The 18,321-nt window shown below is 34.2% G+C and overlaps 1 protein-coding gene across 1 annotated transcript in view; it reads left to right on the top strand.

Annotated features, from left to right (window-relative positions):
- LOC145292170 (tyrosine-protein phosphatase non-receptor type 11-like) overlaps positions 1-18,321 on the top strand; it is a 120,878-nt gene that overhangs the window by 80,691 nt on the left and 21,866 nt on the right. Inside the window, exons 4-7 of the mRNA XM_080138417.1 lie at positions 5,665-5,827; positions 13,584-13,700; positions 16,269-16,379; positions 17,253-17,349. Coding sequence (XP_079994543.1) covers positions 5,665-5,827; positions 13,584-13,700; positions 16,269-16,379; positions 17,253-17,349 — 488 coding nt within the window. The remainder of the gene's footprint in view (positions 1-5,664; positions 5,828-13,583; positions 13,701-16,268; positions 16,380-17,252; positions 17,350-18,321) is intronic.

Below are 18,321 nucleotides of genomic sequence, written 5' to 3'. Positions count from 1 at the left end.
CATATACTTAAATCATTCGTTGACATGTATGCACGACCATCAACACATGAAAGGCCGTAAATGACAAAGTTCTCTCTGATTCTCTCTCTTCTGCTTTTGAGCGTGTGGTACAATGGGGGAGAGGTGGCTGGTTACTTTTAATGCATCTAAAACCAAGCTTCTGTCTTTACATCATCAACGCTCTGATCCCCATCTGGCATCAATTGAAATGGATGACTCGTCTTGGGGAGGCTCCATGTTTTGATAAGCTTCTGGGATTGACCTTTACTCCTGATCTGAAATGGAACACGTACATCAAATCTGTTGCCAAGGTTGCTGGAAAAATGGTGGGATCCTTCTACCGCTCCAGTAGATATCTCCCTGCTGATGCAGTCTATCTATATAAAAGCCAGGTACGTCCAAGGATGGAGCACTGCTGCCATATCTGGACAGGAGCTGCTAAAAACAGCCTATCCTGCCTTGACAGAGTACAAAATAGACTTCGTGGTTTAGTGGGGGATGCCCTTGTCTCTTCCCTGCAACCTCTCTCCCACAGAAGAGACGTTGCGAGCTTATCTTTGTTTTATCGTTATTTCCATGGCAGGTGCTCGTCTGAGCTCCAATTTCTGGTACCCCCCCCCTCACCGGTCTTTCACAAAAAACACCAGTCTAGCTGAAACCAGTCAGTAATTTTTCCCCACTCTTTATCTGTGCCTAAATTAAAATGTACATTCCATGAACAAAGCTTCTTTCTTAGAAATGCACACCTGTGGAACTCTCTTCCGTTTGCCTGTTTCCCACCTGATTACAACTTGGATGTCTTCAAGTCCAACATAAACAAGTTCCTGATGAACCGCTCTTTTAAGTAAGACACTTTATCAGATCACCAATACTAACGATTACTATGATATTGTCCCATTGATTACTGTACACACAATAACCCTTATCCCAGAGTGGCCTCCAGGCCTTGATAAGTAGTGATTTCCTTGTAAAAAAAAAATAGTGTTTGAAGAAATTAGAAATGTTAGCTATTTTCCGTGTGTTTATGGTACATGTCACATATCATAATCATTTTTTTGTTGAATCTTGGAAGACTTAACTAATTGTGACATGACAATTAGGTAGATAACGTTTTGGATTGTTGAAATCAACAAAAAGATAGGCAGTTATCATTGTGATTCTCGTTAAAAATTAATTTTTCGGTTGTCTGATTTCGGTACAATAATGAAGAAGCAATTATGGTTTGAGCTTGACCAGCAGTCACTGGATGAAGCCGAGCAAAATAAGACGCAGACAAATTTCAAAACAAAGTAACTACAAAAAATAGAAATATAATAAATATAAAATAAAAATCTACTGTAAATTTACTGAATATATATATATATATATATATATATATATATATATATATATATATTTATTTTTCACAAAACATAACTGCATTTTGTAGTAACAAACTGCATTTTGTAGTGTTTATTTGCTATTAATATTTTTTTAGCAATTTTTTATCAACTAAAGGTGTTTTATTGTGATGCATACTCAACCAAACACGCAAACACATGCATGCACAAACTATAATAAGAACCATTAGTGAAGGGAAATATGTGCAGTGAGGGAGAAGAGAGGGGGGGGGCAGAGAGAGAGAGAGTAACCATTTTACAGAGTGTGGATCCCGTAGAATAATATTGAACAGCAGTCCGACAACTGAAAAGCAACTAATGGAGTGATTTTTATCATACGCACACACACACACACACACTGTAATGACCTAAGCATTAAATGAACTTGATGGCAGGCAAAATAATATGTCTGTTTGGTGATGCCATATTTTAATTTTATTAACCGTTCATTTATAAAGGGAAGAATTGAATTCCGGAATATGAGAATTTTCAGAGCTCAACCAATCAGAATGGATGGACGTTGATAAGGGAGCCTTTATTATTTCTGAATCGGAAATTGTTAGATCTATGTATTCTTGAGCCAGTTACAGTCAATCTGTGGAATGTGTAGAATTTGTTCCGGTGATAACTGGGAGAAGTGGTAGGACTAAATATTTGGAGAGAAAAATACTCCTTCCTCTATAGATGTTATGATTGTGATGGTGTTGCTCATAGGATATAATGTAGTATTTTAATATCATGACTAAATGTGTCTAAAATGATGTTCGAAAGCTACCTAAGATAGTGGCTATTAGCCTAGATGTATTGAATTTGTATATGGTATCTGCTACGCTACTTTGATCCAGAGGGGAATTTCTGCAGTAATTTTATTATATATGGAGATAAGCCAAGTTTGTTTTTGTATTTTTTCTGTGACTATTTTTCTTTTAATTAATAAACCTTATAAATTAATATCAGCATCCGAGTTATTTTTGTCTACAGCTGATCAAGAACCTTTGGCTCCTGTTAGAATGATAGAACAATCAAAGGGAGCTAACTCCTTTTTTGTTTCAGGCGGAGTTTCTTCCTCTTTTTAACTCTGTTATGCAAGTTCTCGCATGGAGATGGAAGAACAGGAGGAGACAGACCCTGTCAGGTGTCAACAAAAGGTTTACTTTGAATTCAGGTAAATGAAGATGAAGAAATATTGTGTCCATAATAATTGTGACACACAAAGTCAAGTAGTATCAGGCTAAGACTGATGTAATATTTTATGTGTTGCTTCCTTGTAAATAAATATCTCCATCAAGTCAACTAACAGTATTATTTATTCCACTACTTTCTGTCATCCATGTGTTACATACATATCCATCTTCAGGATTAATATTCTGCAAGGCATTAATAGTTATGATATGCCGACACTCCCATTCATAACAGCTCCCAACAACCAGTGTATAACAGTTTATGTATGCCTTGGTAAGTGAAAACGTAACGGTTAGAAATCTTGTGAATGACTTCCAACTTCTCGGATCTGTCACCATTTTGCTTCTGATCCTCTCCATTTTTTAAGCGGTCTAACACACGACTTTGAGCTAGCGGCATCTGTGTGAGAGACACTTTGAAGTATTTTTGGATACCTGACAAAATCTTTGATAGAAGCCTTTTGCAGTGAGACTAACAATTTTCTCCATCCGAAGTGCTACAGTGAGGACATGTCATGCAGTTTAAAAACAAAAACACAAAATTGTTTCAGGACTGGTACACTGAACCAGTTAAACAGAACAACTAACCTCATGGAATGTATTTTGCTGAGTACAAAGCTTATTGATTCAATTACAATCACTTATGCACTAATACTAATCAGAAAGGTATTTACCTGTTATTTTTATTTCAACCAGAGCAATCTGTGTTCAGTCAATCGTATATAATAAAAATATGAATCCACATGGTACGACTTTTGACAATCTTAATTTTGTTGTTGGCATTGGTTTCATTAGTTCTTTCTAGAATTAGGTATTTACAGAAGAAACAACATGAAGGTTGCCAACATCCATAGGAAAAATAGTGCTATGAAACTGATAGGATTTGAACTTGACACTCCAGGTCTTCAGTCCATATTGGTATCCATGTCACTACCATCACCTCCCTTATCAATTATATAAAGGATAATTGTCTATGTGTGTATGTTTGGCTAAAACTCTAAATTACAAAACAAACACCCACAAAGTTGGTATTTTCTTGATCAGTATTGCTCCAGATGAATATCTTAACTTTAGCAAAAAACACTATTTCTTCTTTGACTTTGAATGAGCAAAGATGAGGGGTCAGTTATTTGATGGACTAACTAAAATAAGGAGTTATTTCATTCCTTGAGTAATTTATAAGTGTGTGGGTGTTTATTCAGAGAGAGAAATGAGCTTGGGGGGTAGAAATAAGGAGTGGGGAAAAGGAGGGGAACCATATAATGATTAGAAATGTTATATCAGGTAGTCTTGTTAGTCTGTTATGTAAAGGGCAGTTGTCTCTGTGTGTATATTCAGCCCAAACTACAAAACAAACAGCCACAAAGTTGGTATAGTTTTGATCAGTATTGGCCTGGGTGAATAATATCTAAAATTTAGAAAAAAATTAATCATTCTTTGACTCTAAACTGACACAGATTTTATCAGGAACAGTCGGTTTTTTCAGACACTTTAATACTAAAGAGAAGTAACTGATCTTTTTATCAAAGATTTACTTCCCTCACACCTTCCTTGAGAAATTAATATAAAGAAGAGTTGTATGTGTTTAGCGAGAGAAATGGATGGAAGAGGGAGAGAAAAAACAAAGGGGGGGGGGGTGAGAAAGATTGTGGTACATGTAGAGAGAGGTGAAGATAAAGAAGTTTTAATAGTTAATGTTACATTTTTGCCCCGGATAATGTCTGGTAACCCTGCTAGTATATAATAATTTCCAATGGGTATTGTTTCAGTAATGAGGATTGATCTGCCATAAACCTGATAAACTAAATCTGATGTTACTCGTTCAAAAAGTCAGCCGTTCCTTCTTTCACTTGCACAAGTAAGTATTTTGACTTTCTGTGACATTTAGCACAGGGCCATTCAATACTCTATACTTGGAGTCAGCAACCTTTTGGAGTGTGAGGGCCAAAAACCTATGCTGATTATAGGAGGAGGGTCAAACAGCTTTGGCTACATTGTCATGGAGGACAAAAATATTATTAAATATGTAAATAAATATGATGGAAATTTGGGAAAAAAAATGTATTAAACATATATTTAAGCAATATCAATTATTTTAATGGAAATGTAAAAGAAAAAAATAGAAAAATTACAAACACATTTTACAAAAAAAATTTTACTACAAAAATAAAACAAATTACAATCAACAAAAAAATTAATTTCTACACTGAAATGCAATTAGAAACAGCAAATGATTTAATGAGAAACTTGTTTCTGTTTATCGTGTGATAACTTCTCTACATCAAGTGAAATATTTGTCAGTGAAAAGAGCAAAATATTGTCCAGGTGTTCGTCACATAATCTAGTTCAATTTTAGTACATTTCGTTTTAGAAAAAAGTTCTTCACAATGTTTACTTCCAAACGACATCATCTATTTCACATGAGACATGATGGTATATATTTTTTGCTTGGCAATATAAAACCCAACACACACAAAAAAAGAAATTGTCATTTGCGTTTAAATTTTGATAAATAAAAAAAAACGTGTTCTCAGGTAAATTTAAATAAAAAAATTGAGTTTTGAAATAATATATTCAGCCTTTCATCCAAGACTGGCTTGGTTCAAAATAATGTCTGTTGTTGACGCCATATTTTAATTTTAGTAACCGTTCATTTATAAAGGGAAGAATTGAATTCCGGAATATGAGAATTTTCAGAGCTCAACCAATCAGAATGGACGGACTTTGGCGAGGGAGCCTTTATTATTTAATTAATAAAATATTAATCTGGAGCAATACTGATCAAGAAAATACCAACTTTGTATGTGTTTGTTTTGTAATTTAGAGTTTTAGCCAAATATACACACACAGACAAATATCGTGTTCTGAGTAAGGTGGTGGGCCAAACAAAATTCACCCAAGGGACGGATTTGGTATATGAGCTAGAGGTTGCCAACTCATGTTCTGTACTTTTGGCCGCTTATGAATAGATCTCATTTATTTTGAAGCATCTTTGAGTAACTAAGTTTTCATTAAGAATTCTTTGGTTTATTATTATTTTATATTTCTTTTATGTTTTGTTTGTTTGTTTCTGCTCTTTAATTTAGTAAGTTCTTTGTTTGCAGATGGTTTCATGGACATATAACAGGGAAAGAAGCCGAGAAATATTTATTAGACAAAGGAAAAAATGGCAGCTACCTGGTGCGTGAGAGTCAAAGCAAGCCAGGAGATTATGTCCTCTCAGTCCGTTGCGATGATCGAGTCACTCACGTCATGATCCGATTTCTGGTAGGATTTGCTTTATTTTTCATTTCATCAATTTTCTTTTGATCCATAACTGTATATCCGATAGAGCTGCATGTGTTTGTTCCCTGCTTCAAATTTCCTAGGAACTGGTATGAATTTGAACTCGGATCATTGTTACCTTGTTAGCGGGAGCCACAAATTCACAACCCCATCCAGAAGAGTTTGTCATCACTCCTTAAAAAAAAATGGAAACACCTGTTTTTCCAATTAAGTATTTTCGATAAATTCGGTCTAAAAATGATTGGTTCTTGTCCAGAATTTCCCCTATATTAAAAACAAAACTAAAGAAAAATCTGTATGGTGTACTTACTCTTCACAAAACAAAGATATCACATTCCAAAAATCATAAATTGATCTAGTAGTTTTATTTTTAAATAAGAAAATCCAATTTTATGAGGAACTGAAGAGCTGCTGTCTTCTCTGCCATTTTGAAAACGATCTTTTTAGAAAACAAAAACAAAAACAAACAATGGAAAATAACTATAATTCAAACTTGCAAGATTTATGTTGTAATGCCTATGAATTGCTCTTAATCACTTAAAAATAATTTTCTTTATAAAAGTAAAACTACTTGATCAATTTACGTAATTTTTGGGATATGATATTTTTGTTTGGTCACAGGTAAGTATATCATACAGATTTTTCTTTATTTTTGTTTTTAATATAAAGGGAATTCTGGAACAAAAATCAAATGATTTTTTCTTCCAATTAATTGTTTGTTAGTTTAGTTTGAGAATGATTTTTTCCCAATCAATGATTTTATGTGCTAGATTATATATTTCTCCTAATTTCATGAATCACCATTGCATTAATAATTTTTCACTTTGTGTGTTGTCCTCAATTCACATTATCCTATCTAGGAGTAATGTTTTTTAAGAGTAATATTCCTACTCTTATCATAAGAGCAATATTTTCTAAGAATAGAAAATAATTATCCTACCTATAGGATTGGCATTTGATGGTTATGTGTTATAAACCAAACCAAAAGTCAGATTGGCCTTTGGTCATCTGGGACAAAATCCTAATCAATAACCTGATTAGCCTTTTTACTGTAAGAAAGTCCACTCTTATATTTTTTCAATTAAAAATATCAGTTATCCTTCTGATTTTTTTTTTATACTTACGTTTACTCCAAACAGGGCATATCACCACTCGGATGTAAGGGCCTACTATTTGGGACCATGCTTGGGAAAGACTAACAAAATGTTGGTTTACCTTACATTTAAACTTCTGCATATCAGTACCGTCAGGGAAATAGGTAGCAGGAAAAGAATTCCAAGGTCCAGCTGTTTGAGGGAAGAAACTATTAGAGCAGAAAGCTTTCTGACATTTAGGGACCTCAACAGTGAAGGGGTGTGATTTTGTTGCTAAGCAGGTTTGTCAGGGGTGTGTATGTTGAAGAGGTACAAATGCAACGAGTTCATCAGAGCACATTCTGTGAAAATACTTGTAAAACAGGCACAGGGATGCAACATTGCAACGATAGGACAGGGGTTAGAGCTTAGTTGACAAAGTGGGATCTATTAGATTGAAGACTGTTTTTTGGACTCTATCCAAGAGAGAGATTAGTAGTAGATGCGCCAGTCCAGATGTGCCAACAATACTCCATGCATAGGCGAATGGTGGCTTTTTAGAGTTACAGGATGCTCACAGGTGTGTGTGAGTAGTTTTCTAGCTTGATAAAGGGAATCCACCTTCTTTGCCTTCACAATGCCCTTAATGTATTTGTTCCAGTTCATATTGCTTGTGAATGTAAAACCGAGAAGTTTGAAGGAAGAATTCTCAGGTAGGGTGTTATTTGTCATGGATATTGGTGGTTGAAGAGGTTTCTTGTAATTGTTAAAGGAGAGCAGCTTAGCCTTACTAGCATTAAATGTTATCATCTATTTATGACCCTATTCCATTACGGTCTGGAGGTCATTTTCTAACAATTCTGCCATTGTCTTAGATTTGTGTACATCCATTCTTTCCTCATGCATGTTATAGAGCATTGTATCATCAGCAAATATACTCATCTTGGACATAATATTATCAAGGAGGTCATTAATAATTAATAGTGGTCCAAGGATCAACCCCTGAGGCTCTTCTACATTAATGTTATGCTGCTTGGATGTATATCCATCAATGACAACCTGGATGGTCTTGTCTAAGAAGGATCTAATTATATTTAGTGTGTGTCCAGTTATACCATACAATTTGATTTTCATTAGCAGCCCTTCGTGCCAGACTTTGTTAAAGGCTTTGGGTATATCAAGGGCTACAGTCCTAACTTCACCCACCTTATCAAGTGCATCCTTCTGGCTGATTTTGATTTTTCAGCCATAATTAAAAAATATTTCCATATTACCAGTTGTGTAGGTGGACCTACATATGCAGCGATGATGCTTATACGATAATAAGGATGCCAGAAAAAAATGGCCGTATAGAAAAGGTTGATATTATTACACACATAGTTATGTGTAGACATTGGAAGAAAATGAAAGAAACTGTTTCAAGATAAAGACTGTTTCTTATAAAATCTGACCTTAAAACCAATTCCTGGGTGGTCCCAGAATTGGTTGTTGAGTATCAGTCAAAAATGTGTCAATTAAAAGAGAAGAGGATGGGGCTATCAAAGTGAAGATGACAGCTGAGAATGAAACTTTAAAATCGCCAGTGGATATTTATGGGTTTTCGCTGATATGGTACTTCAGTTTCGGAATGGAATTCAGCCGGGACAGAGTTCAGGGGGCAATGAGCCTGTAGCCCGCTGACAATTCAAGTAAGCATTAAAAAAACGAGAGATTGTTGTCCAGCAATTGGGGCGGTGGGTTGCCGAAGTTCTGGGTGTAATGGAAATACTTGGATCCTCCCTTTGTAGACGGAACGTGATTGGACCTAGGGCAAAAGACAAAGGAATGGTTTCCGATTGGCTGATAGCCATTTGAAACCCCTAATAAGTAGGCGGAGTTAGAGCTAACTAATTCCCAATATAACGAAAAGCGAAGACATCTGAGATGACACACAGCCACACGTCTTTTTCTGTGACCCCCCCCCCTCTTTCCCATTGCATCCTGGTTGAGACTTTTGCCACTGTTTTCTTTCTAAGTTGAATTTTTTCTTAAGTATAAATTCACGATAAACAAAGAACTTTGTTAACAAACGGCTGCCAAACTCTATAAATTAAACCAACGCCTATGGACATTCTAATTTGTAATCTTTAGCGCAATAATTATTTCGTGTTATAAAAAAGAAAACTGATCCTTGACTTCTTTTGTTTTTGTTTGTAAAAAGTCTGTTGCAATGAAGTGCAGTCCGTTTCAGATCAGCCCTGTTGACACAGTCTGAAAACAAGACCAAGATTTTTTAGGCAGGTGAACAAACCACGACGGTGGGAGCAAATTCTACCACTGGATGGAGGTAAAGGTGATGCCACAGGGATTGGAGACAGTATGTCATTATATAACCAATATTGTATGACAGAATCCTGTTGACATACCAGTTCTTGTTAGATCACTGGTTAAGCAATCATGAGCATGGCTAGTATCAAATGGGTGACCATTTAGGAATACTAGGTACTGTATGTAAGAGGATGTCAACACTTCCAACAGTTCCTATATCTGATCTGGCCTCCAGCTGTCTCAACCCTGTCCTACTGCTGGATTGGGCTGGTACGGGTAAGTGAGTCAGCAGCTTCACTTTAAATAAACTCGCAGCACGTGTCATCCATCATGTCTAGGATGATCAGATGGTCTTTATCATTCTGACGAATGAATTGTTTATATTGCTAATAACATGGTATGACAATAACGGCTAAAAAATCAAAGTTTCCAAGATTAGCTGAATTGCTATCTTGGTTCAACTTTTAAAATCTCACAAGATAATTTTGTGTTAGCTAATAAAACAAATACTAGCAAATGAGTCGCTCTGCTGGCTGGTTTAATTCTTTATCAGGAAAAGCTTCTCTGACTGGATTGATACTGTCATTTTTCTTTACTTGGGGCAACTACATTTTCCATTACAAGAATAGCTCTGCACTGAAGACATAATTAACTGACATCTCTATATAAATAAAATGAACTCATTTTTTCCCGTCGGATTTTGACCTTAATAGGATTAAAAATCAAGATATTTCATGCAAATATAATATGCACAAACGGCAGAACAATATCTGAGGTGTGTTATAGGCTTATTATTTCTCAAATTCCTCGATAATCTTAGATTTCTATACTTTTTCTGCTGAGAAGTCACGGCCAAAATCGGTTAAGATCAATGGAAATGGTAAAATATTTTCTCTCTAATAAATTCCTCCTCCCCCTGCCACCACTTAACACCGTTTGGGGATCGTTCACAAGGAACAGTTGAGAAGAGAACACCGGTTTGGCTTCGTAGTTCTTTCATGTGAAGTTATTTAAAATCACTAAACTAAGCTGCAGTGCTCTGTGGCGTAGTGGTTAGCGTGCTGGACAATTCGCATTATATTTTCACGTTCGCGCCGACCTACCGTAGTCGTTTTTTTTTTGTTTTTTTTTTCCTAAACAACTGGAATGGACTTTTCTTGGTGGCCGAACTGTTAACGTTGTAGATGTTTTTTTTTTTTTGTTTTTTTTTTTTTTTTCACACTTTATTTTCCTACTTTTACTCATGACTCCGGGTTTGATCCTTCCTACTTACCTACCATAACATTTTTTAAAACTCCCCCCCCCCCGTCCCGGAAGCAAACACTCGGGCAACGCCGGGTACCCCCGCTAGTTTATAATAAATTTCTAATTGTCTACCAGATCAGTTGTGCTGAATTCAGATACATTTGTGGGTTAATAACAACCAAAAAAAAAAACGACTTGTGCTCAACTAATTGTATACAATGAATGATTTATAGTAGAAATTATGCATTAAATAACCTAAAAGGATGACGTGGAAGACTATTCATTCTTGTAATTTAGGTCCACTATTCTTCTGCCCAAATAGCGTGAGATTTCCCATATCTAGTTAGAGCTGCCATATAGAGCTGCTAAATTTGCCATTGTGCACAACAATCGTTGCAGCATCAGGAGATCTCAGTTTCAATTAAGAGGCATGTCTACTTCTCTGTAGTTAAGTCAATTCTCATAACCAATTGGAAATCTTTGACAATGACTGCCTCTGCCACATTTTTCATGACCTACAAATCAACTATGTCTCCATTACTGTTCTCTGCTAATACCTCAACCAAGTCTCTGCCATCTATCTTATTGCGGCAACATGTTCAATAGTTTATACATGCAATTTGTTGAAGAATTAATTTGCTATGTATGTATGTATAACCACTTGCTCCTCTGCTCAACAACAATAGTCAATCGCAACACTGTTTTTACCATGGTTTTCTTCTCCTTCATCTTCTCTCATTCTGGCTGTGTCATCGTGTCCCACATTTAGGAATTGCCAAGAATGAGCACTGGTTCACAAGTATAAAAAACAAACAATGCAAGGGAAAACACAGACACATACTGTAAATATCAAACCGGAAACCGACCTTCTAAGCTCTAACATCCATGTCTTAGTCTTCTGTTGAGGCAGTGTTCATCATTTGACATCAGCTCATCTCAATCTACTTTGTACCATAACCAGTGTTCAACTGTCCCAAACTGAAACTGTCCTTAACTGCTGCAAACTAAAGACTATCCGGAAACTGTCCTTAACTGTCATAAACATTCGTAAAACTTTTAAAACTGTCCGTAAACAAACTCTAAATATATCGACCTGCATGTCCAATCTTTTGTCCCATTCCCTTGATTAGCAATCCTATTTAAGCTGCCTTTGTGTGCCTTGGTGAACAACTTCCTCTGCATTGTTTTTCTACTAACCTCACTTCCTATAAACTTTGTTCTGATGATCAATTTATTTTCTCTTTTTTTTTTTTTATCTCCTAACATTTTTTGGGAGGTAAGGCATCAATAGTATCACATGTAATCCTCTTTACCTCTCTGCTTTGATGGCTCAGGCATATCAGTAAAGATCCTGGGCAACAGCCATCAAAGATGACAACCAAGTTCTCAGATCCACAGATGGTTGCCCTTCAACGGTGGCATCGTGTTTGGTTAGACATCTCATGTGACCTTGCTCAGAACTGCTGTACATGGGCTGCCAGGGTTCGGGACATGGTGAAGAAACTGGCTTAATTCAGTCAGGATGAATGCCATTGCAACAGCAACAATGACAACAGAAAGAGTTGATTTGCTGTTAAACAGACAAAGAGATGGTGGTGGTGGTAGTGGTGGTGGAAGGTATACCAATTTGGAATGATGACTTTTGTGTGCCATGTTTGAGTTGTGAATTTCCATAGCATTAAGTATGTTGGCAACTTTCATGCGGTCACTTGTGTGAGTATTTGATTATATTTGGAATACCAATGCCTACAAAACAGAATCCAGTGAGTCACTTCATAATTCATTTGCATTTTGAAATGTGGTGGCTTTCCTGTCAACACCAAAACATCCTGAGGAAATGATTCATAAGCATCAAATGAAGATTGTCAATAAACACAATGACAACAACACGAATATAACAGTGAAAGAGGAAAGATAATGGAGTATTATGTTTGAGACTGTAACAAAAAAAATAAAATTGTCGGAACTCCTTCTTACTAACGCTGCAATTTGTACCAACTTGAACCGTAATTCACAACACTAACTCAATATCTATGTTTTCTCTTGGCTTTCAAAACCCCCGAACCTTTGTCCTCTCCAATCTATCTTTCTTATAACTGCTATTCCCCTCATATGCAAATTAATGCCACATGTATAGAAAGAATCTATAAACTTTTCTTTTTCCTTCCTTATCCTGCTGCTTTTGTGGGCAGTTCTATTACAGAGACAAGCAACCCAAAATTTTATAACAGAAATTTAGGTAATAAAAACAAATGAAGTAACTGACTTCAGTGGAATAGCAGCAGGCAACCCTGACATTGAAAGAGAGCATGTGTTTATCTGCTCTCAAGCCTAGACCCCATATTACCAGTTTTCATTCTTATTTTTTATTGCTATAATGTCAATTTTCAAGTAAAAAAAAAATAATAAAAGTCTCTATTCGCATTATAAATATCCAGCGCTTATGCAGCTATGAAAATTTATGGTTTTGCTATTGAGCTTTATGTTGTATTTGTCATGTTTAAAAGAATGACGACACACTGATATATGGAAATATTATGTTTCTTTATTGTTGGTGGTGGATGATTATTAGGAAGGAGATGCACACATAGGAATTTGACAAGGTGATTCTTCTCGGGCCTAAATTGTCAACAGACTCCAATATCCATTTTGGGTTGTTATTATTATATAACCACTTGTTACCCCCCTTTGAGATGTCATTGTCACTGTAACCACACCCCATAGCTGTTTTATTTGTTTATGGTTGTTTCAATGAATTTACCTGACTTTTGTGCAACTTGATTACACCTATGTATATTTCTTGTCGAAAATTATCTGTCAAGTATCCAGTTTTTGATAATTGATCAAGTTTGTTCCTATGCCGGTGTGCTGGTGTCAGATTCATTATTTTTTAATCCGCTGATGATTATTTTATCTTGTTTCTTACATCACGTTGTCAGGTGCACCTCTTGTCAAAATGATTTCTCAGGATACACATATTCAACATTTGTTTTCAATTGCATCCCTGAACAAAATCCAAAAATCTAGTATAGATCCGGAGAATTCAATTAGTTTTGCTCATAAATAGTATTTTTTTAGCCATTATTTTTCTTCTGTTTCTTTTCATAATCCAGGATGGAAAGTACGACGTTGGTGGAGGAAATCAATTTGATAGTCTCTCCGATTTGGTTGAACATTATAAGAAGAACCCAATGGTAGAAAAAACTGGTACAGTTTTACATTTAAAGCAAGTAAGTTGAATTTCTTTTGATTTGTTAAGTTAAAAAAAAAAAAAGGGGGGGAATCTTTTATAAACTATTAAAACTCTTATGATTTTTTTTTTTTTTTTTTTTTGCTTACCATTCATCTGTACATATTTTAAATGATGGAAGATACAAGCAGCAACTTTGTATATACATTTTATGAGAAGAGTATTTAAAAAGAAGAAAAAACTAAATTCTATAAAGACAATTTCACTGCCTTTCATTAATTGATATAAACCACTTACAAACACATGGTCACTTTCTTTCTAATAATCTTGAACTGAAAAGAACTGACAATTCTAAATGCAGCATTTGATTAACGAAGTACATAAATGACACAAATAATAAATGACATAAAAGATTTTCCCTTCACTCCTATAAAAAAAAACCCAAAAACAGGAAACTAAGAAAATGTTCCTAACCTGAGTCTATATTGGTTCCCTTAGCCTTTTGGCTAGGAACAAAATGTAGTATCTGTTCTGATACTACATTTTAATTTTTTCTGTCTCTAGTCAGTGGAGAAATCTTTCCAGACTGAAGTAATTTTTATTTGGTTCTTGTTGCCCTGTTGGTGGGGCTACAAATTTTTGGACTGCAATCCCATATAGAGGGTTGTGTTGGCATCGCCCCTAAAAAAAAAATGGAGACTCCTGTTTTTCCAATTGTTTTCAATGAATTCTCTTTAAGAATGATTGGTTTTGGTTCAGAATTCCCTCTATATTAAAAAAAAAAGAGAAACATCTGTATTATTTATATAACTGTGACAAAAAAGATCATATTCCAAAAACCATGTAAATTAATCAGTAGTTTTATTTTTTAAAAAGAAAATCAAATGTTATGAATACACGAAGAAAAGTTGTCTTGTTCACCATTTTACAGAATCAAGAAATAAAGAGAGATAATTCAATAATTTAAACTTGCAAGATTCATGTTATAATGCCTATGAATTGCCATTAATTGCTTAAAAATGATTTTCTTTATAAAAATAAAACTACTTGATCAATTTACGTAATTCTTGGGATATATTTTTGTTTTGTCACAAATATGTACATCCTATAGATGTTTCTATGTTTTTGTTCTTTTAATAAAAGGAGAAATTCTCAACAGGAACCATTTTTATTTCAATCCAGAGTGCCCCTCTTTTTATGAAAGCTGGATTTTCTCCACTTGTTTCTCAAGTATTTTCAAAATGACAATGCAAGACAGTCGTTTATTTGCTCATAAAATTTTATCTTATTTAAAAATAAAATACTTAATCAATTTATGTGAATTTTTTTAATATGATTTTCATTCTATCATAGATACATACATCATAGATTTTTCTTTATTTCTGCTTTTAATAAAAAGGTAATTCTAGATAAGAACTGGACCTCTTTAGATCAAATCTAATTTATAAAGAAAACTAAACTAGATTTAAAAATTTGAACCTAAATAGCATTTAAGTTGACAAATCAAACTTTGCTTCCGATTAGCAATTTGTTTTTTATTTATAATTATTATACCCTGTTATTGGCAATATAATGACACATTTTGCTACAATTTATTTTTAAAAATTTAGTCCATAAAAAATGGCTGGTAATATGAAACCTTTTTATTTAATCAAATAAAAGGCCCCACTCTTCTCATTCTCTCTGCGACCTCTTTATTACAGACGTGATGTTGCTAATCTCAGACTTTGCTTTTTATAAATACTATTATGGCATGTGTTCTTCAGAATTGTTTGATCTATGCCCTGCTTCCTTTGTTCCAGCTCATTTGACTCCTTGGTCTACTGGTTTCCATCAATTTGCTGTTTTGATACGTCATTGTAATCCAGCTTCCTATTCCAGTAGCTTCTTTCCAATAATTTCAAGGTTGTGGAACTCTCTTCTTGCTAACTTTTTTCTCTTACTTACATACTTGGTCTTTTCAAGACTAAAGTCAATATGCGTCTTCTGTCTTTGCGGTAATCATCTTTCGTTCTTATTAGCTCCTTACATCAAGTGGCTTCACGCCTTGTTTGAAATGATTTTCATAAAACAAAAATCAGTTAGATAGCTCAAATTTTAAATTAAAGAATATAATAGGATTTTCTACCTTACCACCAAAATTTATTTATTTATTCTGTATAAGTTTTAAAATGTGAAAATAAATAAACATTAAAAATCAAAATTATTTCATTCCATCCCAGGTAATTCCAGGTAGGTAAAGCTAGTACAATCTAAAATGCAATGAATCCATGTCTAAATTAAGGATAGTAGAAAGTGGATCTTGGATTTACTTTGAGCAGCAGTGTAACTGTCACTTCCCTTATTTTGCCTTATAATCCTCACATTCTAGGAGCAATGTTTCTGGCAAAGAGGAAAGAATTGCTGTTTTTTTTTAGTCAAAATCCATTTTCTTTTTTTTTTTTTTGTCTTAGCTCTTTACATCAAGTGGTTTCATGCCTTGTCTAGGGCGATTTCCATTAAAAAAATAAAATAACTTATGCTTGATAGGCCATTAAATCTACCAACATTCTTTAAAGAATAAGTAAATTTTTGTATGATTACAAAATATCTTAATTCTTTTTTGTAGCCGTTCAATGCCACACGAACTACAGCATCAGGTATCGAAAGTCGAGTAAAACAGCTGCAGAAAGACAACAGTACCACAACTGGCAAAAGTGGATTTTGGGAAGAATTTGAGGTTTGTTTGATACCTTTTTCAGTGCTAGTTCATAAATTCTCCCCACCCCAAGAAAAAACAAAGAAAAATCTGTATGATGTACATACCCATGATACAAAAATGTCACAAACTTATCAAGTAGTTTTATTTTTATGAAAAAAATAATTTTAAAACAAATTTGAGTTTTTACAATGCCCCCCTCTACATATTAAGAATGGCTTTCTAAAATCTTGCAAAAGTTTTAATTATTTGGAATTATCTCCCTTGTCCTGCAAACTGGCATCAAGAGATCTTTGATCATTGTTTAGTCATAAAATTTGATGTTTTTTCAAGGGACGGGAGTTTTTTTTTTGGGGGGGGGGGTCCCAATTAACTTTTTCTCAATCATTTTGAGAAAAGTTAATGGCCCATCACTAAAACTGAATATATTCTTTTTCTGATTCCTCAGGGTTCATACCACCCAGAAAATTAAAAAATAAATAAATGAAATCAAGTTTTCTTTGAAAAAGTATATCACACTGAAAATCTCAGATAAAGAAAAATTAAAAAAAGAAAAAAGAAAAAGATTTTAATCATTTAATAAAATATTTTATAACATTTGGTTTTCTAAAATTTCAAAATGACTTTATGAAATGTTTTCAAAGATGTGACCAAACTATTTCTATTTAAAAGCTATGTCATTAAAATGCATTGATATTTGAAGAATCTGTGCCAAAAAGTGATGTATTAAAAAGAAATGATTTTTTTTTTACATGGTGACATGATTGTAAAAAAAATGCCAAAAAATTTATTAGTTTCGAATATAGAAGATTACTGGATAATTTAAAGAATTGTGATTTTATTTTTGAAATTTGAAACTGAACTGTGTTAACTTTGTTCATATTCTCATTATAGCAACTTCAACAACAAGAATGCCGACATTTGTACAGCCGCACGGAAGGACAGCTACAAGAGAATAAGCCAAAGAACAGATATAAAAATATCTTACCTTGTAAGTAGATAAGTTATAATTATTCTCTCTCTCACTCTCTCTCTCTATGTATGTATATATATATCTATATATCTGTGAAAGTGTCTGTGTATGTTTTCAATCTAGACTCGAAATTTGATATACAGTGTACTGAGATTTGGGAAAATCGATGTGATCGGTTTTCAGCCAGAAATTTGGCTGTTAAGCGGTCAAAGTTCAACGATTTGACCTTTGAGAACTCTACTAAACTCCTCTGACAATTTTGGGTCTAAACACTTAAAATTTTAGATATAGGTTCATTGGACATGGATCTAACTTAATAACTTGATTTGAGCCCAAAGCAAAAAATGTTAAGGGATCATAATAAAAAATTTGACCACTTTTTTTTTTTTTTTTTTTTTTTTGCTCAACATACACCTCCAAATACCTGGGCAATGCCGGGCTGAAATGCTGGTATATATATATATATATATATATATATATATATATATATATAATGTTCTCTTTCTTTTCCTTGCCCCTCTCTCTTCCTTGTCTTCTCTTGTCTCCAGTTATGCAAATGATTAATTTTACTAACCAATCAATGACATTTTGGATTATTTCACCTGTTTAGGTCATTTGATAATTAGCCTGCTGTTCAGTTCTGGTCAATTTCCATTGTAAGTTGGCTTCCCATTGCAATAACGAGTGTTCATTGAAGGCTTGTAGCACTTAGTCTATTCATCTATCAAATTTTAAGTCAGTTAAAAGCTGATCAACCTTAAGGTTTCTTTATGTCCTATTTGCTGTTCCATGTGAGTCACTGTACAAGCAGTACCTTCATCCAGTTTTATTTACAAGTAACTGCAGTAGTTCAGAATTTTAGTTAAATGTGCTATCCTAGAAGTTAATTTGATAGATTAGAATAAATAGTCACTATAATGTGTGTATGATGTCATGATTAAGAAAGAATGAAAAAAAAAAAATCCAAGTAATTTATGAGTAAGTTAAAAA

The sequence above is a fragment of the Euprymna scolopes genome, chromosome 2, assembly GCF_053919585.1.
Source record: "Euprymna scolopes isolate OS-2025 chromosome 2, ASM5391958v1, whole genome shotgun sequence".
Lineage (NCBI taxonomy): Eukaryota > Metazoa > Mollusca > Cephalopoda > Sepiida > Sepiolidae > Euprymna > Euprymna scolopes.
The sequence above is the reverse complement of the archived record's forward strand: the minus strand, read 5'-3'. Positions and strand labels throughout refer to the sequence as shown.